Source organism: Leptopilina heterotoma, unplaced genomic scaffold (genome assembly GCF_015476425.1).
Source record: "Leptopilina heterotoma isolate Lh14 unplaced genomic scaffold, ASM1547642v1 Lhet_214, whole genome shotgun sequence".
Classification (NCBI taxonomy): domain Eukaryota; kingdom Metazoa; phylum Arthropoda; class Insecta; order Hymenoptera; family Figitidae; genus Leptopilina; species Leptopilina heterotoma.
This window is the reverse complement of record NW_025110932.1, coordinates 1,096,143-1,117,705: the sequence shown is the minus strand read 5'-3', so window position 1 is coordinate 1,117,705 and position 21,563 is coordinate 1,096,143. Positions and strand designations below refer to the sequence as shown.

At 26.6% G+C, this 21,563-nt stretch overlaps 3 protein-coding genes across 5 annotated transcripts; 1 reads left to right on the top strand and 2 right to left on the bottom strand.

Annotated features, from left to right (window-relative positions):
• Nucleotides 1-745: 745 nt before the first annotated feature.
• Nucleotides 746-8,880, bottom strand: LOC122501791 (ubiquitin carboxyl-terminal hydrolase 3). The gene is made up of 9 exons (XM_043611540.1): nt 8,537-8,880; nt 7,968-8,160; nt 6,331-7,890; nt 6,019-6,220; nt 4,335-4,587; nt 4,153-4,245; nt 3,914-4,078; nt 1,994-2,222; nt 746-1,901 (listed from the first exon to the last, which is right to left on the bottom strand). The coding sequence occupies exons 1-9, from the start codon at nt 8,552-8,554 to the stop codon at nt 1,615-1,617; spliced, it is 3,000 nt and encodes a 999-aa protein (XP_043467475.1). The 5' UTR covers nt 8,555-8,880; the 3' UTR covers nt 746-1,614.
• Nucleotides 8,881-9,304: 424 nt separating this feature from the next.
• LOC122501789 (probable serine/threonine-protein kinase DDB_G0282963) lies at nt 9,305-20,835 on the top strand. Of its 3 annotated transcripts, XM_043611537.1 has the most exons (9): nt 9,305-9,434; nt 9,612-9,758; nt 10,146-10,493; nt 10,581-14,972; nt 15,045-15,244; nt 15,424-15,602; nt 18,096-18,306; nt 18,433-18,576; nt 20,348-20,835. In XM_043611537.1, exons 3-9 carry the CDS (start codon nt 10,178-10,180, stop codon nt 20,498-20,500), a joined length of 5,595 nt encoding a protein of 1,864 aa, XP_043467472.1. In that variant the 5' UTR covers nt 9,305-9,434; nt 9,612-9,758; nt 10,146-10,177; the 3' UTR covers nt 20,501-20,835. The 3 variants fall into 3 exon arrangements, with proteins under 3 accessions (XP_043467472.1, XP_043467470.1, XP_043467471.1); XM_043611535.1 differs by having other exon boundaries at nt 10,146-14,972; XM_043611536.1 differs by having other exon boundaries at nt 9,310-9,434; nt 9,615-9,758; nt 10,146-14,972.
• Nucleotides 18,738-20,339, bottom strand: LOC122501790 (kappa-scoloptoxin(11)-Ssd1b-like). The gene is made up of 4 exons (XM_043611538.1): nt 19,934-20,339; nt 19,643-19,849; nt 19,355-19,567; nt 18,738-19,274 (listed from the first exon to the last, which is right to left on the bottom strand). The coding sequence occupies exons 1-4, from the start codon at nt 20,063-20,065 to the stop codon at nt 19,083-19,085; spliced, it is 744 nt and encodes a 247-aa protein (XP_043467473.1). The 5' UTR covers nt 20,066-20,339; the 3' UTR covers nt 18,738-19,082.
• Nucleotides 20,836-21,563: the final 728 nt, after the last annotated feature.

Genomic DNA, 21,563 nt, shown 5'->3' with positions numbered 1-21,563 from the left:
TTGAATTATACTTTACTATAATTATCAAGTATTCAGTATTCCACATTATGTATAATCATTAATTCATTTCAAAAGAATGAAATCTAAATTTCAAAAATTTTCAAGTATAAAATTTCTCAGTATCGGTATGATGAATCTTCTTTTATTAAAATGTAGATCCTACCTAGTGCATTAAACAATATAAGATTGTGATTTGAAAATTATTTGTTTAATTGACATCTGCGTGACAAAATACAACAGTATTAGTTTCAAGTTTAATTTTATGTTATAAATAAAATGCATTATTCAGACTCATCTTTTCCCAATTGTATGCGTAGAATTTATTAAACCTCATCATGAGAAATATTTTCTTCAACTATATTAATTATTATATATTTCACTTTAAAATGACGAATAATATTTTTATATATCCTAACCTTAAGAAATTATTATTACATATCAACCATAATTGTCAATTCTACAAGAATGTTTAATGTGCAACTGTATAGGTATAACAAGAAGAACGTCTTTTATGAAACTTTTTATGACATTAGAAAATAAGTATATCAAGTATAATCCAAAAGAATGAAATATTATTTCAATATTTTACTTTTAAAACCACGACTATCAGTAACTTTTTATATTTTACATAAACAGCTAAATAATCATAAATACATAATATGATCAGTTTTATGGAGGAATGAAACATTGTAATTAACACTATCCGTAATGTAATGTGGAGAAAAATGAACGGTGTGTTATTATATGCGATCAATGTAGTTTAATTCTTAAAACACAAAATTCAAGATACAAAATAAATTCTACAAATACATACTATTAAAATTTCATTAAAAACCTGAAAATCAGATACTGAAATGTTATAATTAGAGAGATGAACTTTTCAAAATTATGTAGGACGTACATTTTTAATTATAATATTTCCAAATATATTTAATAGCAAACATTTGCAAACTATCTTTTTCAATGTAACTTTGCGAAATCACTCATCAGTACACACAATACATACACACACACACACACACACACACATTCACGCACATATCTGTTGTGTATAAACTACTTTAAACATTAGTTTTTTATGATGAAAAAGAATTTATCAATACGGCATATTACTTAATCTTCGAAAGCAATTAATTGTTACATTTACTCTTTTTTTATATGTATTCAAAGTATGTTAATTATAAATGAAAACAACTTTGAAATATGTAGTTTTTACGAATACTTTCGTGAGAAATTTTTCAAATTACTTTATAGCACAAACAAATCAACTCTTATCTAAATGTCATCTATATTCACACAATAATATCAGCTTTCGCGTGTAATGTCAAATTTCTCTGATTTTTAAACATGAAACATTCATGATAAGGTATATATTATTAATTATTATTATTCTTTTTGTTAGAACTTTGTTACAATGAAAAATATGACATACAAGATAACATTCTTTTTTTCTTTTAGGTACAATATAACATTATAATTTGCTGTTCAATTTTTAAATACAAAAACATTGGTGTAAATTTAAAAAATGTCAAATGCACATTTCTTTTTCGTCTTTTAAATGTTTTTTAAACAATAGAAAGATATTCAACTATATGCCTTGTATATATTATCTACTTATCGTGATTTAACAACATTTGACTGATTATTCCCAATAGTATCACATCTTCTGTAGTAAAGTAGATAGGGCACTCTAGGAAGCTGAGGATTTAGTACATTATTTTCAGATATACCTTTCAACGAACTATCATCATATCGTACCCAACCTCCATAGCCAACATGAAAAGCATCAGTTACATAATGTCCTTTCGTTGCTTCTTTCCCATCATGATAAGTAACGGCAAATAACTTGTACTGTTTTTGTTTTGCTAAAAATTTCTTTGATGCATTTGGTGATAAGAATTCTGAAAAGTGTGAAATATCATTTTTATTAGAATAGATTAAATCGCAATATTATTATCGTCAAATTAAATTACTTTTTAATGTGTATTCTTACTTGGATCTATTTTTAAATCCACAGGAAATTCGACATTTTTAAGTATTTTTGAACAACCGTCAAGCTTATAATCAAACCATTTTAGGTGAAGAATAAGAATTACAGGAAGCTCTTCTAATGTAACTTGCTTCCAAGCTTCAATCTGTTGTTTGGTTTTACTGCATGTCATACCCTCCAACTGATCTTTACCGACTAAAATTTCAAGTGCACTTCTTACTGACTCGGCTTTCTAAAACAAGAAAAAAAAATAGTCATTTACTATTATGAAGGAAGAAGACAATTACGAATTACTGAAAGAAAAAATATATTAGATTTACAGGGTTGCCACGCAACCTGAAAAACCTGGAAAAGTCAGGAATCCTGGAAAATTATTATTTTCTAAAGTTACTTATTGTGCTTATTCTTGAAATCTAGTTTTTCTTAAATATTTCAAAATTAATTCAATTTTTAAAGTTGCGTTTACAATTTTCATAAATAGGTAAACTTTAAAAGGTTTCAATTTGAAATTCTGTAAAATTTCAATTTTCAATAAATTAATTAAATAATAAAAATTTCACAGGAATTCTATTATTTAAAAATTCTTTATAAATTTCTTCGCAATAATTCAATTATTTTCATAAATAATCAATACTGAATAAGCTTTTACATCCGAGTTGATTTTAATTTTTTTTTTACCTACTATTCCAAATAAATAATCAAATTTTTTAAAGGGATTCAATTACTTTCATAAATAATAAAAAACTTTATAGTTTTTCAATTATTTTCTTAAATTCTTAAATAAATAATTTTATTTGACAAAAATTAAGGTCCTGAAAACACTCTACGTCTTAAATAATAATAAAACTCGTCGCAGAATTCCAATTATTTTTAATACAATTTTAATGGAATTTCTCGAAAAATGAAATTATTCTTAAAATTTTATTACAATTCGTGAAAAGAATTTTAATTACCTATTTAAAAATCTGTTGATAAAATTCTGTATGGGAATTGAATTTTAAGAAACATTCAATTCTTCAATAAATTATTTATTTTTGTATTTACATTTTTGAATGCTCGTAATAAAAATTGAATTAAATATGAACTTTAGTTAAAATTTTAGATAATAGTTGAATATTAAACTCCCTAAATTTGAATTAGTAAAAAAGGTTTCTAATTTGAATTAGTGACTGACTTTTTGCTTTTGAATAGCAGATTTTACTAATAAATAGTTGTTTCTACTAATTTAATAGTAAAATTTACTAATTCAAAAGCAGCAAAAGGTCAGTCATTAATTCCAATTAGTAAACATTTTTACTAATTCAAATTTAGAGAGAAAGTATTACAGCGTGAATTTTTATAAATAATTGAATTTTGAAAAGGTTTCAAATCATAATCTTTAAATGTTTGAATTTTTCATACTTTTAACTGAAAATTGTGTAGATTTAATTTTTTTTAAAAAGTTTAATTGAATTTTTTCAAGTTATTTGAAGTTTTTATTTTCTAATATATTTTTAATTCAAGAATTTCCGAAATTTAATTATTAAAAATAATGAATTTAAAGAAGAATTTTAGTTAAAAATTGTGGAAAACAATAATTGAATTGAAGTAATGAAAGTAAGTTTGAATAATTTACAGTAAAAATATTCTTATATAATATAAAATAGTGATTTTATCAGTCGGTCAATTTTAATTATTATAAAACATGAAGATATTGATTGGTCCGAGTCTTCGACTCTGAGTGATCGATTTCTTCATGTTTTATAACCATTTTAAATTATAATGACTAATTATTTAATTTTGTAAAATATAACTAATTTTGACATACATCACTTTGACATACTAAAGTCAATAATTGCCCATTTTTTAAAAATAAGAAAAGAAAGAATAATATATAGTAACAAACTAAAAATGTGCATAATAAAAAAAAGTTTGATCATTTACTTCAATGTCTAGTTGTAAAGTAAAGAATGGTTGAACATAATCTGTTGGTTGTTCACCAGCACGATGAACTCGAGATCTTAATTGACCTCGAAATATGTCGGAAAGAGGTGTACGCCCAAAATCTGTGCATCGAGTGATTGAACCTTTATTCTTTGGACCCATTATCTGTGAATTTGAAAGAATTATGCATATACAGTCACAAAAACTAATATTTGAAACTTGAATATTAATTTACGTACCTGCCACTCTTCTTCTTGTTGTTGTTGTTCAGAATTTAAATTCATGTTTGAGTTATTGTTTGAATTTTTGTCGCTATTTACCAATTTCATTACCTAGAATGTTTAATTAAACAAATATGATAATCTTAAAGCAATATTAATAATGATAATAAAAATTAGAATGAAAAAAGTAAAAACCATACTTCTAACATTTCATCACTTATTCCGTTAAGTAAACATGATAAAAATTCTTCAGCATCTTCTTGTCTTCCTTCAATGGAAAATACTCCAGCTGATGAAGTATTTTTCAATACTGTGTACACATATGAGGGTTCAAAAGGTATTCCACAATGTACATCGGTTAGAGTATCTTCATTACCTCGTCTACTACCTCTATCTTTTCTGGGCATACGAGCAGCTTCAGACAAAGGGGTAAATTCGTGTACAAACTTTGTCCTAATTGTAAAGTTTATTAACAAGTTATTAAAAAAAAAGTTACTTTAACAAAATAATACTAATCAGCAGGGTATCCAGCAAGGATTGAGAAAAAAAACTCTGACATTTCACTAAACTTATTTCTGCTTTCTTGGAATAAAAATATAATAAATTAATATCAAATGAAAGTAACAAAAATAGTAAATGAAATTCCTTGACCGCTGGACACCCTGTAATCTCCAATCCAATACTTATGTTATAACAAAAAATCAAAAATAGTAAAAAGAAAATATGACACTAAAATAAAACTTTTTTTTATTATCTTCTATAGGCTGCGTCTACAAGTCTACAATAGAAAAAAATAATGTGTAATTTGTAGTGTAATGTGTATTGTTTTTAGCATTGACAACTGTTAGGGCAATTACACTATATATTACACAATTTTCTACACATTATTTTTTCTGTTGTAGACGCAGCCATATTAATAATAATTGTTCTATTCCGGTAATCTGTTCGCAGTTTGAAGTTAGTTGTTTGCTTTTTTGTTTCTTAACTTGTTGAATAATTTTACTTTTTAAATATTTTCAATTTTAAAATTAATGTATTGAATATCATCGAATTGTTGCAAAGAATTTTGTCAAAACATTTGATAATAATAGAATTCCTTGGAAGAATTTTATTATTTAGGAAAATAATTGAATTATCGCGAAGAATTTTGTTAAAATTTATTTAAATTCCAAATACATTCTTTTTGAAGAATTTCTTTGAATTTTTTTTTAATAATGGAGTTTCTTTAATAATTTTAATTACAATTTTTGAAAATAATTGGATTTTATGAACAATTTCTTTCAAGTTTTTAAAATAATCGTGTTTGTTAATAATTGAAATTGAACATTTAATTATTGAATTTTATTCAAACTTTAGAAAATAATTGAATTCTTTTAAAAAATTTATAACAAATTAATTGAAAAAATTGAATTCTTTCGTGAAATTTTTTTGGAAAATAATTGAATTTTTGCAATAAATTTATAAAAATTTTTGAAAATAATTAAATTCCAGTGAAGAACTTTATTATCTGGGAAAATAATTGAATTCTTCCAAAGAATTTTATAAAAATGTTGTTTAAAAAATTGGATTACTGCAAAAAATGTTACTATTTATAAAAATAATTGAATTGAATTCTTACGAAGAATGTTATTATATTGACGAAAATAATTGAATTATTGGGAAGAATTTGATTAAAATTTTTCAAGTTAATAAACAAGAATAATTTATTAGTAAATTAGTTAATAATTGGATTTTTTTTAAAGTTTGAATATGAAATTATTCAAAAATTCATATTTGAAAATAAAAATTGTTGTAATTTGCATAATAATAATAATAATAATAATAATAATAATAATAATAATAATAATAAATTGCATGTCACAAAACAAAAATTGCTGTACTTACATATTATCAATAAGAGGAGTACGTGAACAACTTCTTCTTAGATTTTCAGAAAATGGTAATGCCTTTAATAAGTTATAAAATGGTGGACAAGCGAGAAGAGCTTGTAAAATACTATTAATATAACAATAATTGCTCCTGTTCGTTAATCCTCGAGGGAGTAAACTCACAGTCTGTTTATCCATTTGAAAGTTTATGAAAAATTCTATAAAATGAAAAATTTTTTATTTAATTTTTAATTTTCTGTTAATACTGATAAAAATTAACATTAACTAAATAATTAAAATTGTATAGATTATTAATTTAAAAACTTACCACCCATTCTATACGTAAGAGGATCATCAAAATCATGTTGTTGAGCAGTTGTATTTACAAGTGAAGTTTTATGTTTTGTCTGTGGTCCTATATTTTTTTCCAATGCCTCAGATATGACATTATTTTGAATGACTTTTTGCTCCGCATGTGGTTGGCATTCGCGTGTTGGCGTATAAAGAAAAGCGTCATTCGACAAGACATCTGAGGAATCTACAGCAGTTACCGTTGGATTTATAAAAGCCGTAGGTTTTGTAGTGACAGTAGTCAATGATGTTGCATCTTTCAACACATTAGCCCAAGTTTTAATTTTTGGTGAATCATCCACTGGAATATTAGATTGTTGTGATTTCATGGAAGTCAGTTGATGCACATCACAATCATTTTCAACTACATTCTCTTCTTCTTCATCATCATCATCATCACCATCATCGTCAGCATCAGCAGCAACAGCAGCATCAACATTATCGTCTTCCACAGTCTTTGATACTGAAGACTGAGTCTTTAAGACGGTTGTTTGTATATGAGACGAGGTTGATACTGTCTTTTCTTTCTTACTATCACTATCATTTTCACCATTTTGTTCTATTTCAATGCTACTTTTAATGTTCACACATGGCCCATCATTTTTCTCAGTTCCACCATAAGTTTCATTTCTGGTTGCAACAAAGTTATAATCAATTTTTACGTTAAAAGGAGCAACAACTTTACTAGTATTGTTAATTATACTATTGCTATTATTACTATTGTTGTTGTTGTTGTTGTTGTTGTTGTTCATTGCTGCATTACTGTCCGCATTATTTACAAATGGTTCCATATTACTGTTATTTACAATAACTGTAGTCCTTATGGTTTGTTTTGAACTTTTATCATCATTTACATTTTGTCGTGAGGATTTAGAATTAGCATTATTATTCTGTCCACGCTTATCAAAAGATTTTAAAGTATTCTTCATGGTTTCTCCACCGTTTGACTGAATCGATGACGATTGTGATTGACGATTATATTTCATAATGTTGCTTTGAGAGGATGAGGAAGGAGAAGAATGATGTTGATGATGATATTGGGGGAAATTTGTGTGAGATTGTATGTGCATGGTTGCTGTTTGTTGTGAATAAATTTGTTGTGGATTCACAAACACAGGTTGACCAGCTGCCGGATGCTGTTGAGACATCATAGTATGGTCTGGATAACTATTTGGACAATACACAGAAGGATATTGATCGCCAATGCAAGGAACAGAGTAGAATGGAATATCGTTATTTTGACTACTGCGATGATTGTAATTCTCTCCCCCTCCTCTTTTTAGGCCACGTCCTCTAACACCGCTTCTTCTATTATTCTCTCGTCCAGAATGAATATCTTGGTTCTCATTTCCAGCAGGATTAATGTAAGGTGAATAAGGGGCTACTGGTTGAATGCCAGTAGTGTACTGCATGCTCATTTCACTTGGAACCTGATAAACACAATTTGCCCACTCGCTGGGATAAGTTATTACCACTGGAAAAATGGGAGATGGAGTAGCTTGCGGTAAAGTGTATTTCATCATGTCCTCGTCATGACCTACAGATTAATAATAATAATAACAACAACAACAAGAAAATAAATAAACATTTCATTATACAATAAAGAATACTTACTGTAAGCCACCCAGGGCTTATTTAATTCCGTTTCTTGATCAGACACAATATTATCATTGCAATCATTATCTCCCACATCCCACGGCAATTTTAAAATATCTGACGATGGATTCAATTGCAAATAAGTTCGTAACTTTTCTCTTTCATTGTCATCTAAATCTCCTCCATTAAAATCTAAGAATTCATATTCAATCTGAAAACAAGAAGAAAATTTATATCATGCTTCAAGTTTATTACTACAAAACACTAAAACGTATCATTAGGATTGAACACATTAAAAAATTAATAAATAAAAATCCTTTTAAAATATAAATATATAATTTGTATTATGTAATAATCAGAAATATCAATGATTCTTTAAAGTTGTGGAGAAAAGAAACAAAAATTAAAATTTATTTTACATTGTAAATTATGTAATTAAATGAAAATACCGGTATCGATAAACTATAAATCTCGCAGAACAATTCAAGGTTTAACCTCAAATGATAAATGTTTTTCATTTTAAATAAAATGTGCAAACAAATTAAACCCGATGCATTTTTATTCAAAAATACATAAATATTTTATACCTTGCTTTTTGAATCCATTCTGAACTCAATTTTTAGAAAAAGTTGTTAAAAAATGATGAATAAAGAAACATGAGGCTCCGGTATATTTGCACCCTTTGAGATCATAAGATTGTTAAGATGAAAAAATGAACTTCACCAAATAAATCAGTTTCACAATTTGAATTTAAATTTTTAAACAAAAGAGACAATAAGTCACATTTATAATAATACAATTGTTTACTACGAATATAATAATATATAATTTAATAATGTATTATTTAAAATTCAGCCGAAAAGGCCACTTTTTAAATGAAAGCACATGATAATTTCTTAGTACAGGATCGCCATTACTTTTGTTACGGAAACCATAAACATAGAAATATTAATAGATAGGAATAAGAGAATCACATTGCTGCTGCTCAGGAATGCCTTCCTCGGACGAACGTGTCGCACTCGTACGTTTCCATGGAAACATTCCTATAAGCATTCGTAAGCACAAGGTACATTTACAAATTAGGGTGTATTCACATTTGAGTAGATTGTAATTATGAGATGATCGTTTGCCTTTTTCTAGAAAAGGACAGAATATATTTACATTCTTTTCTCTCTCTCTCTCTCTCTGTCTTACTTAAAAAAAAATTAGGATATAAAGGTGCTGGTATTTTGAAGAGAGAGAAACCTTCGAAATGTGACAACACTTTTTAGTTTTCCAATAACCTTATGGTGTTGCTACAATACCAATCTATTCTATTGTTAAAAGACCTTTAGAAAAGTCCATTCTGGATTAACCTTTAATCATCCACAAAACCAAATGAAAATTGAAAATGGCTACCATTTTTTTATTATCCTACAATTTTTTGTAAGGAAAATCACACAAGTGAAATTTTGTATTAGATAAAATAGCAATTGTAATCTGAAGGTATGTTATATCAATATTTTTATGATTTTTTCTTCAAAGTGGATTTAATATTTACTTAAATTCTACTTTAAGAAATTGGTGTTTATATTATTTATCTTGGGGACATGTATGAGTTTACACTGATAGCATAACAATGATTTTTCGAGTTTAATCAAAATTTTTATCTTTATGTTGCAGCAGCAGTCGTACCGTGGAAACACAAAAGCATTTAAAACCTACAATACATTATTAACAAAGTAAAGCCGATTTATCAATTTTACTTTAATTGAGTAAACTGTGATGTTTGTTGTCTGCTGTTAATTATGATTTCTGTTTGATACTGCTGTAAGTGTTACAATTTTTTTATATTTATTTTTAATGGAAACTAAGCTAACTTACATGTTTAAAGTTTAATTAAATCGAATAATTCCATCAATTGAAATAAAGATGCGGAAAACTCTTTCTAATTGTAAATTTACGGAACATTAAACATATTTTGAGTCACGTTAAACGTAATTTGTTAAAAAAAAAAAATGTTGTTGGTTTTAATTTTAAAAATTATTTTTCAATGCTTTTAATAAAAAGAAAAAATGTATCCTCTGATAAATAAATTTGGATAAAATTTTCCAAGATCCTTATACAATTGAATATAACGTTAATTTAGTCTCGGTAACTTAAGTTATAGTGCGTGGTATATAAATTTGAAATAAAATTTTGAAATTTACTTTGCAGGTAAAAGGATTAAAATTATACACACTAACACTATGGATAATATTGTATCATCAAATTGTATGACAGAAAAAGAAGAAGCTGTTAAATTGCATGAAAATATAGAGCAAACGACAAATTCTTTGAATTTCTTACAAGATAAATCCGAACAAGATGAAAATGGCCACATAGCACTTTCATCTGCAGGTGGTGATGACAATGGTGCACTTGAATGTATTGATATTATGTTACCAACCCTTGAATCTTCTATTCAACATGAGGAGAAAAATGGTGATAATATGGTAGCAGCATATGAAAGTTCAAAACAAAATATCTACCAATATACTGATGAGAACCATCAAAATGATGAAGGTGAACTTTTAAATAATTTTCCAAAGTCTGAAGTGAGTTATAATAAAATTGTGGAATTGAGTAATATTCGAGTAATTAATGTTACAGTAATTCAAGAAGATGAAGAAGAAGGAGGAGGAGAAGAAGAAGAAGCAAATGATCAAATTCAAGACCTCGAGTTACAGGAAAATCAAGTAATTAATGTACATCAAGATCAAGTTATAATTCAAACTATGGAAACATTACATTTTGATGAATCTAATCTCGCGAATGAATACATTGACGATGAAAATTTAAATTCTCACATAGTCGAACAAGAAGAGAAAGAAAATGAAAAGAAGAATAATAAAAATGAAGTACTTGATGAAACTATTTTAGAGGATAATTACGATATTGAGGAAAATTTACAAAATAATGATGAAAACAGTGAAGAATGTCAATTGTCGTTAAGTGTTGATCAATTCGAAGACGAAACAATACATAAAGAAACAATTGCCGATTATTGTGATGAAAGTCTTATTGATAATAATAAAGGAGCAGAATTTTTAGAAAACAGTAATTCTGAATGTGAGTTGAATGACGAATACACTCATTTAACAAATCCACCTGAGATTCAATTATCAAATGCAACACAAGATTTAACTGATGATGCACATCATCATTCACTGGATTCTAATAAGGATCTTATTTCGCCTAATCAAACATCGGATTATGAAGTATATTCGAGTAATACAGAAGAGAACACAATTCAAATTCATAACGACGAAAATGATAAACTAAATTTAAATGCTGTTGATTGTCGGAAAAAAAATTTAATAAATATAGCTGCTGTGTCTGCAAATATTGATATTCAAGATGGAGAACCGGATAAAATTCCAGAGGAAAATCAAGAAGAAAAGCAAATAAATGACAATGAAAATGAAAAAACATCTGTAATTCAAGAAAGTATAAATATTGAAAATAGTGAACGTGATTTGTGTAACGATGAATTAGTTTGCAATCATGATGGACAAATAATTATGATTGAAAAAGAAGGAGGAGATGAAGATGAAGGTACAAGTGAAGTTATAGAAGAAATATATTTTATTCAAGATGTTGATGGCTGTAATGATAATAATTATGAAGAGAAAAATATAAATAATATTAATGAAAAAATTCAACAAAATGATAATCAAAATGAAAATATTGATAATGAGGAGGAGGATGATGATGATGATGAAGAAGAACAAATTGAAGAAGAAGAAGAAGAAGGAGAAGAAGATGATGAAGAAGAAGAAGCAGAAGAAGAAGAAGAAAGTACAAACTATTTTTCAAAAACAAGTAGAAAAAGTGTAGTGAAAAATTCAAATAATATTGTAGAAAAGTCGAGAAATGTTATACAAGATATTTTTGATGATTGGGGAGATGAAAATGCTGATGAAGATAATCAAATATTTTCAACTAAAATTCAAGATACAGTAGAAATTGAATTGAATAATCTTCTCAATGATGATAATATAAAAAAGAAACCATTAACGACAAATAAAGAAATAATACAAAATGAAAATTCTAATATCGAAAATGATAATAATGATTATGATAGTAGTACTGTTATTTCAATGAACAAGAAAAATGTAAATGTTAAAAATCCGCAAGAGGAAACTCGAAACCCTAGCAATAGTGTGACAACATCCTCCACATCTTCAATACCTTCTTCATCTTCATCTTCGATTTCAGTTCCGGCAAAGAAAATTACTAGAGATTTAACACGTGCTAAAGACGACATTCCAAGTTTTGTTCAACCATATGTTCGAGGAACGTATTCATCAGAATTATCTGCATCTTCATTACATCATGATCAAGACGGTGAATATGAAGAGTTAAATTCAAGAAAAAAATTACAGTCTCCGAGATTAGGAGTAAAAGTACCAAGCCGACATTTAAAAAGTCAAATTGCAACACCTGCGGAAGTTACAGAAGTTTTAAAAGAACGACTTCGAGAAAAACAAAAGAATTTGGAAAGTCCTCAAGGTGCAGATATTGTGTTTGTTAAAAAACTAACTCAAAGATTCGCAAGTAAAATATGTGCAGGTGGCACAATGCCTGTTCCTGCATTAATTCCAATACAACAATCTCGTGACAGTCTTGAACGTGTGGACAGCAGTTCTGTTATTAATAACACAACCATTAACTCAAACGATAATTCTGACAATAGAGAATTGCTTGCTATTCTAGAAGGAGATGTTGATCCAGATTGGTCGAAACCTCAATCTCTGACAAGAGAACTTGCTTTAAAACAACTTGATGAAACTTTATCCAAAGGAAATAAAAGACTAAAGAAAAAGAATTTAAAAGTTCATTCAAATAAACAAGCAGCAGAAAAAGACGTCGTGGAAAAATCACCGTTAACTGTACAAGAAGAAAAATTAAAGCCTAAAGATGGAAATTTAAATAAAAAAAAAGTGGACACTATTAAACAAAAAAGAAGCACTTCAGCAGCAAAATTATCGACATCGCCGTCATCGTTAACAAAGCCAAAAAGAACGTCGTTATCACCTGCTCAAAAATCACTAAAAGAAAACGATTCTCAAAATACACAATTAAAGCCAACAACAGCAACACCAACGCCAACAACAACAACATTAAATGTAGAAATTCGTCCAACTGATGAAACAAGATCCGGAAGAAAACGAAAACCAACTGAAAAAGCACTTGAGCAATATGCTTCTAAGCGACAGAGAATGTTTAAAACAAACTCGTCTCCAAAAGTTGACTCTGATATAAAAGCAGATAAACAAATAAATCAAATACTTAATGCGACTGTTTCTACCCCGACGAAAAGGAAAAAATCAAATTCTGAACAAGTTTCAATTTCTGATGCTGCAATAATCACTAATGTTGAAGGAGGATCAAAAGAAGACTCACAAGCCACAGATAATAATTTGATATCTTCTAAATCACCATCAAGCAATATTAGAAAAATGGATAAAAATGCAAAAACACCAGATCTTGGGAAAAAAGAAAAAGATAATTTTTCATCACCTACAACATCCTTGGAAGAAACTCGTACTCGGAAGTCAACAACAGCAACAATTCTTACAAAAAGATTCTTATCACCAAGATTGTTAAAACATCAAACAAAAAAGGCGACAAATGTACAAAAAAAAATATCACCAACAACCGCAACAATGTCATCATTGCATAAAAGACCAGTAGGTAGGCCCGCTAAAATCAATGTTCCCAAGAGATTATTGGTGAAAGAGAGATCGGCTTTCAAAAAAACGGAAACTCTAAAACCCAAAAGAAAGAGAAGGTCTGGTATTAAAGAAATTGATAAACTATTACAAGATGAAGGTGTGGTTAATCTATTGTACGATGTGGGACAGCCAAGAAAAAAACGTTTGATTCCAATTACAAAATCACAAAAAAAAGTGATGGATATAGAAAAAGCAGAACGAGATTTAGACCTTCGCAAGAAGCTTGTTAAAAGTACAGTTCTTGGTTTACGAGATTCTGATATTAAATTGAATAAAATTGCTTATCGTACAAAACGACGAACAAGTCCTCCCAAAGATACTCTTAATAATAATAATAATAATCATCATCATCATCATCATCATCCAGAAGATATTTGTTCTTCTTCTTCTTCTTCTGCTTCCTCCTCTTCTGCCGCAAATGACAAGAGAAAAAATTCTACTGAAATGAACACTGAATTTATTTATCCAGCAAAAATTAGAAATGCAGCTGATGCTTCAATAATTGTGAGAAGACATTCCTCTAGTTCATTTTCAAGTGTTTCAGGTAGTCCAAGAGTTAGTATTGACAGTCCTTTGGAAACAGGACAACAACAATCTAATGATGAGAATAATCACGGATTAAGATCAACAACAAAGAGGAAACAGTCATCTTCTGATAAAGCAAGTACAAAGCATAACATTTTAGAGGCAAAACGCAATAAACAACAATCTTCTACAAATACACCACTACCCCCTAGTAACAAGAGTCCAAAATCTTGTAAAATAAATATTACTCAACCGTCATCGTCGACTCTCAAATCTGAAGATAAAGATAAAGATACTAGAATAGATTCAATAAAAAAACAAAGTAAAACTGTAGATATTAATGAAGGAAATAAAAAACTTATCAAGAATTCAAATTTGAATCAAGATGCCGCTGATGAGAATACAAACAATTTGGAAACAACTGATAAAATTACTACTAGATCAAGTGGCAGTAATAGTGCAGCTCTTAAAAAAACACCCAACAGCCAAAACAAGAAAAGAATTGTTAAAGAAAAGTCCACTTCCTTAACGTCCAACAACAATAATGACAAAGTTTCTGACACAAGACAAGAGGAATCGTGTAAAAATCAAGATAAATTATCTGCTTGTTTAGCAGAAGCAGCAACGGCTCTTTTATCTGTTACTAGTAATACTAATACTAATTGTGATACAGAGAGCAGTGAAATTGAACACGGTAAACATTCAAGTACTGCAAATTCAATGGGTCGAAAAAATAAAGGTATTGTATAATTTTAAGTAAAAAAGTTACATAAATGCAAGAACGAGAAATAAAAATAATTTTAATTTTCAGCCCTCACAAATGATGTTAAAAAGCAGAGCGATAAATACAATAGTTGTAATAGTAGCAGTGACCCAACACATAGTGATACATCATTGAATTCACGACTTTTCAGTGACAACAAAGAAATAGGCGTCTCTCGAAACGGAAATCTTGTGCAATTAATATTAACTCCTTCGACAACAAAATTAACTAACGGAATCACATTAAAGGTATTTCTGAAATTCGTTATTAAACTCATCCGAATTTTTAATATTTCTTTTAGGAATTCTACTCTTGAGGTAATTTTCTATAATAATAATAATAATAATAATAATAATAATAATAATAAGAAGAAGAAGAAGAAGAAGAAGAAGAAAAGAAAGAATGTCAGAGTATTTTGATTTTACAGGTGATGCAAGAATTATGTAATACTCTATCAATATTGAAAACCGATGAGGAATGTCGCGTTGTTCTCTTTACATCTAATGGCGGAACAAGTTTCTGTGAAGGCCTGGATCTTTCCACTTTGATACACGCTAATAAGGAAAAACGAAAAATTTATGCCCAAGAAATGGCAAATGCTGTTAAGTAAGTAGTTTATTCTTTTCATAAAAAAAGATATTTCGATTGTACAGCAGGAGAAGATTGATTTCTTCAATTCGTTTCTTCAACTAGTGAAAGTAATACGGACTTTACGGACCTAAAAAAAGTAACAAATTTCGGACCATTTACTGACAAAAATATAAACAGTCCGAGTCAAATTAGAGAACATTTTACTTAAAACTATAAATTTAATTTTTCATAATTCTATAAAACATGAAGATAACGATAACTCCGAGATCGATTTCTTCATGTTTTATAATAATTAAAGATGACCGAGTGATAAAATGAATTCAATTATTAGGATTTTCAAAAATTTTTAACTAAAATTCTTCTTTAAATCAATTATTTTTAATAATTTTCCAAAAAGTTCTTTGACATTTTTCAAATCCATTAATTTGTTTACAATATTCAATTTTACGAAATTTCAATTATTCGTAAATTCTTCAATTAAATGTATATATTACAAAATAAAAACTTGAAATAATATTTTTAAAGAATCAGCAATTAAACTTTCTCAAAAAAATTACTTTCAAAATTCAATTATTTCTAAAAATTCTAAAAATTCCCATAAAGAATTTTATCAACAGATTTTTAAATGGGTAATTAAAATTCTTTTCACGAATTTTAATAACATTTTAAGAATAATTTCATTTTTCGATAAATTAGATTAAAATTGAATTAAAAATAATTGAATCTCTGTAAAAAATTTGATTGAATTGAGAAAAGGTTTCGAAAATAATTGAAATTTTGCCAAGAATTTTTTTAAATTTTTGAAAATAATTGAATTTTGGAGAAAAAGTTTATTATTTATAAAGATAATTGAAATTTTAAAGAGAATTTTTTTAAACTTTTGACCATAATTGAATTTTTGCGAACAATTTTATTACTTTTGAAAATAATTGAATTCTTGAGACGAACTTTTAAATACCTAATTGAATTGTTTTGTGAAATTTTATTGAAATAGTAGATATTGAAAATAATTGAATTTTGATAAATTATTCAAATTAATTAGTTTCTGTGAAGAATTTTATTAAAATTATTTTGGAAAAAAATTGATTTGTTAAAAAGAATTTCATTAAAATTTTCGAAAACAATTTAATTCTTTCAAGAGTTTTAATTAAAAATCTATTGACAATAATACTTAAATTCTAATAAATAAATTATTACGATGGCTTTTTAAAATAATTGAAATGCTTCGATGAATTTTAATATAATTTTTAAGAATAATTTCATTTTTCGAGAAAATAGATTCAAATTGCATTAAAAATAGTTGAATCACTGTACAAAATTTGATTAAATATCAAAATAATGAAATTATTGTGAAGAGACATAAAAAATTTGTAAATAATTGAATTCCTGTGAAATTTTTATTATTTATCAAAATAATTGAATATTTGCGTAGAATTATATTAAATTTTTTTTAAATAATTGAATTCTTTTGTGAAATTTTATTAAAGTACTAGATATTAAAAATCATTGAATTGAGAAAAGCTTTGAAAAATAATTGAAATTTTGACAAGAATTTTATTAAAATTTTTGAAAATAATTAAATTCCTGGAACAAAATTTTAAAATATTTCTTTTTAAATAATTGAATTCTTTTGTGAAATTTTATTGAAATAGTAGATATTAAAAATAATTGAATTTTGATAAATTATTTAAATTACCATTTAAATTTATAGAAAGAATTTCATTAAAAATTTTGAAAATAATTTAATTTTTTCAAGAAATTTAATTAAAAATGTATTGACAATAATACTTAAATTCTAATGAAATTTTTAAGAATAATTACATTTTTCGAGAAATTACATTAAAATTGTATTAAAAATAATTTAAATTCTGCGATAAGTTTTATTATATCTAAATTTATGAAAATAGTTGAATTCCGAAAAAGAATTTGATTATTTACGAAAATAATTTGAATCCCTGTAAAAATTTTATTATTTATGAGAATAATTGAATTGTTGCGAAGGAATTTATAAACAATTTGTAAATAATTGAATTCCTGTGAAGTTTTTATTATTTTATGACAACAATTCTTTTGGAAAATTTTATTAAAATAGTAGATATTGAAAATCATTGAAAAAGAGGAAAATTTTTGAGAATAATTGAAATTTTGCCAACAATTTTATTTACCAAAATTTTTGAAAATAATTGAATTTCGGAGAAGCATTTTATTATTTCTAAAGATAATTGAAATTTCTACGAGAATTTTTAAAAATCTTTGAATATAATTTGTAACAATTTATAATTTCTCTAAAATTCTCCAAATTATATCGTACAATTTACAAACTTTTCGTTCTTTTTCAATCAAATTATAGAATTCACGAACCTTTTTTCAAAAAAACTGACTTTTACGGGATTTACGGACCTAGTTCGAGCCCTGTTAATTTCTAAAAAGTTGATTACTTTGAAATATTTAAGCAAAAATTTAAAAAGTTTTATTTAAAAAATACAAATTTTACCATTTTTCTTACAGGGAATTTATAAAATGCTTGGCGACATTTAATAAGCCCCTTGTGGCTGGAGTTCAAGGAGCTGCTGTCGGTTTAGGTGTGACAATCCTACCTTTATTTGATTTGGTAATAGCTAGTGATAAAGCAACATTTTATACCCCTTATGGCAAGCTGGGACAAATACCAGAGGGAGCGGCGATAATGACCCTTTCACATGTTCATGGAAGTGCAGTTGTAAGTAAAAAAAAATAGGATATGAAAAAAAGATGGATTAAAGAATTAACTATTATTGTATGCAATATGTAAGAACATGATTTTTATTTTATTCATTGATTACAACTGTTAAACATTCAAATGCAGGCAAGTGAATTACTACTTGGAGGAAGGACCTTAACAGCCAGTGAAGCATTGAGGGCAGGTCTAGTTACAAGGGTATTGTGGCCAGAAAGATTTCCATTAGAACTACTTCCTTTAGTAAAGGCAATGAGTGAGCAGTCTTCTCAGGTATTTAAAAAATTAATACATAATGAATTCAGGGAAATCAGGGAAGAACCTCCAATTTCTTCAATTTCTGACAATAATTTCTTTTCAAATAACTATCATAAAATTATCACTTATAAATTATTTAATGAATAATTTTACTTGAAAATTTCAAAATTAATTGAATTTTAAAAGAGTTGCGTTTACAATATTCGCATAAATAGATCAACTTAAAAAAGAAGTTATTGATGTTTTCGAATAATTTTACAATTAAAGAAATTCGTAGTAGGACAAAATGTAGTAGGACATTTTTTTAAGTATCTAATCACTCTTAATTAAAGTTTATCTGGAAAAAAGAAAATTTGTGACAACCCTGGAATTTTTCTGTTTCTAATTGTCTAATAGTTTTAAAAGGATATATATTAAGTAATAGTCACAATAGATGTTGTTTGTCATCTTTTTTCTAAAGCAATAGTTTATTATTTTATTTATCAATAAAATAATTAGTAAAGAAAAAGATAAATAAAATATTAGGTGTGTGGAATGCAATAGGCTTTAAAAGCTGTTCCTGTATAAGCAAGCTCATGTACGTAGGTTTTGTATTCTTGTTCATTTGTTCGGAAAATGCACCAATGATTTTGTGGACAAGTACAACGATAATAAACAGAAAAGAAATCAGTTCTAACATGACCACAAAAGTCAAGTGAGTCACACATCCATTGCTGAAAACAAATTCAACCATAATTGTAAAATGAAAATGTTTTTAATGATAATGATGATAGTTTAAATTTTAAGTACTTACTGTAGCACATTTGTAATCTTGCAAAACCGTTTGACTTTTCATATACTTTGCTTTATGAAGTTTCCAAAAAAATGGATTCTGACATTTACATTTAACTTTTATTGAAAGTGAGTGTATTAATGTATTATTGGAATTACTTTTTCCCAGTAGAGTAATTGCTGATTCATTAGTGGAACATATTTTCATATTTTTCAAATCCTTTGAACTGCAAAACTTTAAAAAATAAAATAGAAAATTTTCAATTGCAAATTGTTAAAAAATTATTTAAATGATAAAAATAAAGCTTACCTGAAGTACCGATCTATTATTAATTATAATTGAAGACTCACTAGTACTGCTATTTGAAATTTTAATATAATTCCAGTGCCAAGGACATTCTTGTCCTTCTGAACATCGACATAATCTTTCCGTCAATGTTGGAAGCCAAAAACGGTTGTGAACAATATTACATGCCTGATTAGGTTCACAGACATCAAGTCCACTCTCACCTTCAATCTAATAATGAAAACATTTTTTTATATTTATTTTCATTTACCCTATTGTATTTCTTGAATGCAAAAACTACGTAACACCACTTACACCAGGTCTATATGCAAAAACAACTGTGCTCTCTTTGCTTTTAATAACAACTTCTCTACCTTCTGCTAATAATAAAAGTGTAAAAAATATTTTACAATATTTAAGTAGTACTAAAATGGAAAAAATAAGCATTGCTTTAAACTTTTAAAACTACTTTCGCACAATTTTCTGAAAGTTAGTAAACTTATTTGTGTTAGAAAAAAGTAAATAAAATCATGTGTAGGTAGTATTCATTTCACCCACGATTCTTAAAAGGTGACGTTAAGCAATACACACCTTTCTTTATATTGTAATTTATTCAGATATTTGATTGTGTAATTTCTCGTTTATTTCATTGCACTTTAAACGAAATTCAAGTCTTAGTATTTTAATATAGTTTACTTTTAATAATTAATTTAATTTCTTATGTTACAGTCAATGGAAGCAACGAAGGCTCTTTTACGTCAAAGTCTACGAAATAAGTTAAATGACGCTCTAGAATCTGAAACCCATATATTAGTAAATCAGTGGTGTTCAGATGAATGTCAAGTAGCCATTAAAAAATATACTGCGAAACAAATTGAATGAATTAAAAAAATAATTAAACAAAACATGATGATAATGATACTGGATAAAAAGAATTTACTTTTTCAATTAACTTTTGTATATCTAAAAAATTTGCAATTCATCGTTAATTGTATATAGATACATATTTAAGTGTAATATGTAATTGCAACTCATTAATCTATTTTTATTTTCAATTGAAGAAACATTTTAATAAATAGTGTTAATTGTTTACACTAAATACAAAAAATTGAAAAAAAATATGTTAATCAGAATAGTATTTTGAGTTTCAAAGACTACATATATGTATAAATCCTCAATGATCAGATGTGCAAAATATAAAAATTGATTATTTAATACATCATTTTCATCATGCAATTAACAATAATGTAAGAAATATTCATAATATATTATAATATCTAATTTTGATTATTTAAAAATCTTCTACATTTATATCATTCCATCTTTATAAAGTATCCAATGCACTTTAACAAGAGGATTTGCCGAAAGTGTAAATATACAAAACCCCCAACATATACATATTTAATGTAAACCCAAATTATAATTTCATTTATAAAAATTATTTACTATAATTTCTAAATAATGGGATAAAAATTGTGTAAGTTTAGAAAATTAAACAAAATTAATTATTAGAAATATCTTTAATAATAGGCTCTCATCACACATTTCGATCCTATATAATGACAAATATCTATTAGTTCTTAAAAATAGGTAGTGCTATCAAATCTATACAAAAAAACTATTTTAATAATAAGACGACGATATAGTTACTAAAATTAATTAATAGATACACATTATTCTTCAATTATACCTGTGTATTACAATATTGTAAGATTTAAATAAAAAAAACTATATATATAAATACATGTATCAACAATTTTTTTTTATTTTCATTAAATTCTTTCAAAGAATTTGAGAATAATTGAGTTTTATTATTTATGAAAATAATTTAATTCTTGCGATGAATTTTACTACTTATAAAAATAATTGATTTTTTTTGTGAAATTTTATAAGGGAGCGTTCACAAATTACGTAACGCTAATTTTTGAAAATTTTGACCCCCCCC